Source organism: Toxorhynchites rutilus, chromosome 3 (genome assembly GCF_029784135.1).
Source record: "Toxorhynchites rutilus septentrionalis strain SRP chromosome 3, ASM2978413v1, whole genome shotgun sequence".
Lineage (NCBI taxonomy): Eukaryota > Metazoa > Arthropoda > Insecta > Diptera > Culicidae > Toxorhynchites > Toxorhynchites rutilus.
Window position 1 is genome coordinate 229,045,373 of NC_073746.1, and position 7,411 is coordinate 229,052,783.

The window sequence follows — 7,411 nt, forward strand, 5'->3', positions numbered from 1 at the left end:
GAAGAATATTCTAGACATTATAAACCTTCCTATACTCTCGTATAGATCTGACAGACCGAGCATCAATGAGGCGGCTGGGTTAAATAACTATTAAAAGTGAATGAAGTTAAAGAAAAAAATATTTTCTGAAGTTTTTTCACTCAATTATATCTTTTTCTTTGAATAAATTCCAATAACGCCTAAAAATACACAATAGCAATATCTCAGAGACGCGCACAGTCCAGAGTACACAAATTACGATTTTCCGCGCAAGTATAGGAGTGTTAAGTATGTGTTGTGATTGGTGAAGATGCAACTAACCACTAAAACCAATGCTATGCTTCGAAATATTTTAATAAAGAACTCTGTGGTACAGTGAATATGATGTGCTACCTGGATATCATCACTGATAAGGCTCAATAAAACACTCATGGAGTCAGATCGACAGAGACAGAGACAATTAACATTTCATTCACACAGCCTATCGTTTATTATCCTCCATTGACGGGAATAATGCCACGATATCGCGCATGTAAACGCCGACGTTGTCGATCGTATGCAAGAAGCAAATCTTATCTCTGCTCGTTTCGCATGACATTTCTCGTTGCACATTATTTCCTCAACATTAAATAATGGCCTCGGACCTGATCGTCGTCGTCGGTGTAGTCGTTGTGTCGTCAGCAGGACAATTGAAGAAAGTGTAGAGAGGGAAAATTGACTGCTGAATGGATCCGCCGGTTCACTACCCTTCCTAGTTGTGGACCCTCGAATTTCTCTGATAAACTTGTTAAACAGCCATCCTTCGTGTACGTGACGTTTATTGGTCACAGCTTAGTTATGCACATGATGTCTATATAAATTTTGCACTCCCGAGATATGCTGCTGCACGCTGGCAGCGACGCCGTGGCAACACAGTTCTTATCTGCCGGTACACTTCCATTCCTTGTTGTCAATAAATTGTGCCAAGAAAATTCCTCGATTCTTGCATTTCGGGACATCGGCAATCGGTGAACACTCACATCATATAAGTCTCTACGCCTTGAACCCAATCGAAGCGATTGGGCCACAAAGTGTTCCCTTGGGGTAAATCGAATTAATCCAGTCGGCCAAATCGAGTTCTCCATGACCGCTCTGCATTGGTGGATAGCTGATTCCGTCGAGCTGCTCATACAGATAGAACCCAAAGCGATGCTCGTTCATCCAGGGGACCGGTGCGATATAGTCTATAAAATATGTTGGTATCGAAATAAAAAGTCTGTTATTTAGCAAACGGTTAACAATCGATTCATACCCATAACAGTGTCGCCATCCATGTAAGTCATCCCATGTATCAAGGCAGACCCCTGAAGTAGAGGAGAAATAAGGAGATGAGAGAAAGCGAAAATGAGAATCATATAAAACAGAATGATGCGGCATCTTAAAATACGTCAGCCAACTAATATCGTTCAATCGTTCATTGTCGCTTTCGCTATGCACCCACAGATGGCGCGAGCATGCGACAGTACCAATTGATGACGAACAGTAGGATAGCTAAACCATATGGGAACGAGGAGTGTGTCGAACAAGTTAAGAATAACTTTGATTGTTTCATTGGAAACATAGGTTGTTAAAAAGTTGATGCAGTTAAATTACTGTTTTTCAAACATACATTTTCACTCAAGTGTACCACATAAACATTTTTCAATGTGATTCACTCTAGCAGGGAACAACCGAAAAGATAAAAAAACTTGAAGCGCGGGAGAAACGAACTGTTAAGAAATGGTTATGACAGACAGATAATGCGAAAAAGTTTATCCCTCGTTTGAGAAATAATTTTATAGTCTTTTCAATCGTTTGTCTGTCCAGCAACTGTAATATTAACAAATGGAAAGAATTATAGGGAGCGCGAATGAAATGCTTTCTCCATCAATATTTTTTCATTGTCTGTCTTACGTCAGCAATACGATTATATGCCTTCAAACGACAGTAACGAATTGTTGATTCCGAGGGTACGCAAAGCCTTTTCTACTTCAGGTACAGTTTTCGGAGAAGTCAAAACAAATCAAATTAACCTTGTATAGAATTTATTGGAATTCTCAAATCGCGGCCGATATCATCAGAATCTTCAATGTTAGATTTGCAGTGCAATCAAGATTGCCACATTTAATTCTGTAAAATTTTCTGAAAAAATCTGTATGTCTGTATTTTTAGTAAAAAAAAATCTGTATAAAAATCTGTAACGAAAATAAAGGTTTATTCTCATTTTGAATTTATTATTCTTATTTATAGGTTGTTAAAGTCGTATCAATACAACAAATTAAATCATGAAAAGGTTTTCTCATAATCCTTTGAATTGTATGATATTTATTTTGTTGAATTGTTGAATTGTGTTGATTTGTTGAACTTTCCCTTTTAAAATGTTCAGCAATTTCATCCTTGAAGCTTCTCCTTGAGCTGATACACAGCTCTTCGTTTTCAAAACAGAGTCTATAATTGTGAATGCCAACCGATCTCCGGACTTTGTTTTGTAGATATTGTGAAGTGAAAATATTCGCTCAACACACGCTGATGGATGTTATCAAAATGAGACTCAGAAACGACCATAGGAATAGACACAAAAATTTCTCAGCATGCCTTTTGACATCTAACAGCTGAGACCAAGTCATATCTGAGTCACTTAATGTTTGCCCCATGGGATTCGTCCTGAGTAGTCTGATCTCGTTATCCAAGCCTTGTCTATTACCTGCTCCAATGTATTGAGAAAACTAGCGCATCAAATCATTAAAGTTAGGTATTTTGACGAAATTTTGAGGGTTTATCAAGACTGCAGTTTTCATAACTGAAATTAAACCCCTTTGAAATTAGTTTCACAAGTTTAATATATATGTCACGACAAATCGATTTGAAGATCAGATTCCTAGCTGAGTCCAATCCTTTTTCAGCTTCTTCTACATCGATACCAACGTAAACATCCTCATGCTTCTTCAGAAAGTCTTCGATTTTTTTTACATCAAGGTCAGCATTAGCGAATCGTTGCACGTAGCTCGTCAAACATAAGTTACCCAAAATGAGCAACAATAACATTCTAGTCTCATTATAAAGCTCGCAAATTAGAGAACTTTCTGATTGAAAAGTGCAATTGATGTTATTGATGAGCGGTGGAACAAAGTTAAGCAACATCATAATTGGTTTAGTCATAGGATCGTTGAAATGAGTCAATTTACGATTGGCGGATATATTATGGGTATGCTTAACATGGAAGGAAAAGAATAGTTACAGCTCTTCAAATCGCACAAGATTCCACTTAACAACTGTCTCCAACGAAAGCCATCATTTTTATAACTCAATGAATCTATGTATGTTATAAAACTAATATTTAAAATTGAATTTGATAAAATCTGTAAATTCTGTATCTTTGCTGAAAATTTGTAATTTTTGTAATTCTGTATATACAGATTTTGTGTCTGAAATTTGGCTAAAAATCTGTAAAATACAGTATATTTTGTATACAGTGATACAAACTCGTAATCGTACTCCACCGTGCAAATCTCATTTCCCTTCTTTTGAAAGTCGAAAACAATTCTATTTAGATGAAGTCATAGTGTCATGTGAGAGTTAAAAGGTTTGCTTTCTGTTTTCAGAGTAATGGTTTTTATTTTTCTAAGAATTGAGAAGTATGTGCGAATGTATGAAAATTGACTCAAACTCATAATCGTACTCTGGTTGAAATTTCAACTCGATTCATAAAGCGTTAATCAATTTCAGGATTCCATCATTAGTATGGTATTTCTTGTTCATTGCAACTATCTTTAGCTGTCTTTAGCCGTTATCTACGAGTTTTTTGGTGTATTCTGAAGGAATACTCATCCATTTTTTGATCAAGTGGTTTTTAAAATCATTATTTTTGGAAATTTGATGGTTTCTAAATATTCTACACAGATAACTTCCATATTATTTAACTGGGATTGATGGTGGGAGATTGGGGAGAAGTATCAATAACTTTTGAGCAATTATAATGTAACCATGTGCGAACTATATGTGACTTATACTTAGGGTCATTGTCTTGGTAAAAGTTGAATCCTCGATTCAATCTCATTTTGTTCACACTTTGCTACAAGTTTTTCTTTAGGATGTTCAAGTAAACATTCTGATCCAATACACCATCGATGAAAATCAAATTGAACAAAAAAAAGTTTGTAATGTGCCGAGGTAGAACATCTTGAATGTCCGAGCACAGACGGAAAAACCGTTCAACGGTAAAATAAATCAGTAACTCCAATTTCCATTTTTCCAAACAGCATGAAACACACCAATGTCTTACTAGTAAGATGTAGGTGAGTCGAAATTTAATATTTTTGACTCCGATGATTGTCGTTTCGTATCGAGGAAGCCGAACAATGAATTGAGCATAAAAATCTGAAAGCAACGTATAAACATGTTGGTGGTGGAGGGATGGTATGAGGGTGCATGTAGGGGGTAATTTGGTTTCCATCGATGGTGTATTGGGTCAGAATGTTTAATTGTACACACCAAAGAAAACATGCAGCAAAGTGTGAACAAAATGAGATTGAATCGAGGATTCAAGTTTTACCAAGACGATGACCCTAAACACATGTCACATATAGTTCGCACATGCTTACATTATAATTGCTCAAAAGATATTGATACTTGTTCCCAATCTCCCAGCATCAATCCCAGTTAAAAAATATGAAAGTCATCTGTGTAGGAAATTTAGAAATAATCAAATTTCTAAAAATAACGATTTTGAAAATCACTTGATCAAAAAATGGATGAATATTCCTTCCGAATGCACCAAAAAACTCGTAGACAACGACTAAAGACAGCTAAAGATAGTTGCAATGAACAAGAGATACCATACTAATGATGGAATCCTGAAATTGATTAACGCTTTATGAATCGAGTTGAAATTTCAACCAGAGTACGATTATGAGTTTGAGTCAATTTTCATACATTCGCACATACTTCGTAATTATTACAGAAATAAAAACTATTATTTTGAAAACAGATAGTAAACCTTTTAACTATTATATGGCACTATGACTTCATCTAAATAGAATGTTCTGAAACTTTGTTTTCGACTTTCAAAAGAAGGGAAAAGAGATTTGCACGGTGGAGTACGATTACGAGCTTGTATCACTGTATGTGGCAACCCTGAGTGCAATCATCATTTATTGCAATATTTATCATCAAAGAAAAAAGGGATAATTGTTCATTCAAACAAAAAATATCTGTATTAAAAGTAATGGTGAAACGGCTAATAATTTGGTCGGATACCGGATATCCGGCAGGCTTCGAGACCGGATAGCCGAATAACCGGCAGCCGGATATTCGACTCTTTATTCGCGAATACGAAACTGGTAGAAACTGCATGTGCGCATATAGCATGCAAAACGGTGAAGTGCTGCCAGTGCTGCCTGTCAAATAGAGGCGCGTACTGATAACAGGAGGAATACATTTTAGGGACAAATAAACATATTATTTTACATAAAAATAATGAACGATGATTACATTTTCCATTTAGAATGAACATGTTTGATAGTACTTCAGGTTTTCTACAAGGAATCATGAACTGGAGATGGGCGAGCGCTCACGAGCCGCTCATTTGAGCCGGTTCGTCAGAACGAGCGTACGATCCACGGTTAAAAAAAGAGCCGCTTTTCAAAAGAGTCTCAGCTCAAAAAAGATCCGCATTTCGAAAGAGTCTCGGTTCAAAAAAGAGCTGCTGTTCAAAAAAGAGCCGCTCACCGAAATGAACCGTTTTGCTCACCTCTATCATGAACAGGATTTTTTCTTATGAAGATATTCTGATTAGATTTTTGTGGATATATTGAAATAATTTTAAAACTGGTCGAATAAGAGTAAGTCCTATGAATTTAAATAAGCAATAAACATCAATCAATTATTTTCATTCATTCGACTCGTCTTAATAAATGAGGTCCGATATCGTGTAAATATTCATAAAAAAATAACTTAAAGAGTAAATCATAAAAGTATAGATACAAACATACCGGTATATTCATCACAGCCCACAACAGAGTAGGTTTGCTTTCTTCTCGGGATCCGCCCAAACCGATGAAGATAAGCATATACAGTTTATCCGGATCAGCGAAATCGAAATAAATCACGGGAGGAACGTCGAATGACTCTGCGTCGACCGATTGGCCACAAATTTCCCTCGAAAGCACCCAGCCACATTTTTCCACGCATGCCAGCAGCGAATTGAAAATACACCCATCAAGGAGATCAACCGATAAACTGCTATCGCAGTTTCCGCGAATAGTTGTAACAGTAAAGACTATGACGAAACATACAAACGCGAACATCTTGAATGACCAGAGGCCACCTAGTCGGTCGGAAAATTACTGAAACAGCAAGCGACTGATGCATTTCATTTTATAATCTAATGAAGCCTAACAACGTGAATATAAGTGGATAATTGTTATAACGCGTGTATGCGCCGCATACGATCAAAATTGCGGAACTATTGTTCAATTTCTTTATAACCGCTTAACGAAACCGAAACATTTTCTTTCGCTTTCATCATATTCCTCCAAGCATAGCATCACATATGGATACTACAATGAAAATACATAACTTTGATCTATAAATTCGGTCGCTATTTCTATCGGAATACTCATTCGTACTTTTCAGTTTCGTATTTAAACTCCGATGTTAAGCAACTGCGTGTTCAAACGCTACAAGTTATGACGTTAATTTTGCTCATATGTATTGGGTTGTCCGGACAAAAATCGAAAGCTTTTTTTTTTAGATAGACAAATATGTATTCCAACGGTCAATAAAAAGTATTGGCGTTATGAGGCTATTAAGAGAGAAAATTTATTGCAATCCACTAGCTCAACACTCATCTTGTTTCCTAACAAGGATAAGACAACTATTGATTGTTTTGGTCGAAGTGGTCGTGGTCGAAGGACGAAGTTTGGTTCAAGATCACCTTAGCATGGATTCCCTCTCATTGCTCGATTCCGGGAAATGAGAAAGCGGACTAAGCTAGCTAAGGTTGGCGCTTCAGAAGGCACACTCTTTGAAAGGCAAATTGCTTATAACGAATTTGTTCACATTCCTAGTCAGCACACACTCGTAAGTTGGCAGCGCATGTGGAGTGAAGATGAGTTCGGTCGTTAGTTACACACGATTATCCCAAAGGTCTCGACGAGTGCATGCTTCAAGGGATTGAACGTAGGTCGTGATTTCATTCGCGTGATGTATCGGGTTATGTCCATTCACTACAACCTAAACGCGCTACTTTATCGCATTGGGCTCGCAGCAAGCAATCTTTGTGATTGTGGTGATGGCTACTACGACATCAAGCATGTTGTCTGATCGTGTATGCGGTTCCATGCTGCCCGCTTTCAGCTTTTCAGAGCATTGAGGGCACAAGGCAGACAATCGGATATTCCCGTGCGGGATATCA

At 37.1% G+C, this 7,411-nt stretch overlaps 1 protein-coding gene across 1 annotated transcript; it reads right to left on the reverse strand.

Annotated features, from left to right (window-relative positions):
- Positions 1–501: 501 nt before the first annotated feature.
- LOC129780246 (uncharacterized) lies at positions 502–6,309 on the reverse strand. The gene is made up of 3 exons (XM_055788300.1): positions 5,988–6,309; positions 1,271–1,322; positions 502–1,202 (listed from the first exon to the last, which is right to left on the reverse strand). Exons 1-3 carry the CDS (start codon positions 6,300–6,302, stop codon positions 1,012–1,014), a joined length of 558 nt encoding a protein of 185 aa, XP_055644275.1. The 5' UTR covers positions 6,303–6,309; the 3' UTR covers positions 502–1,011.
- Positions 6,310–7,411: the final 1,102 nt, after the last annotated feature.

Bases quoted from the DNA above. Each gene is read 5' to 3' on its own strand.
- LOC129780246 (XM_055788300.1), bottom strand. From the start codon at position 6,302: ATGTTCGCGTTTGTATGTTTCGTCATAGTCTTTACTGTTACAACTATT. The intron at 1,323-5,987 runs GTATGTTTGTAT...CCTCTACTTCAG, and splicing joins GGGCTGTGATGAATATACCG to GGGTCTGCCTTGATACATGG. The intron at 1,203-1,270 runs GTATGAATCGAT...CATATTTTATAG, and splicing joins GGATGGCGACACTGTTATGG to ACTATATCGCACCGGTCCCC.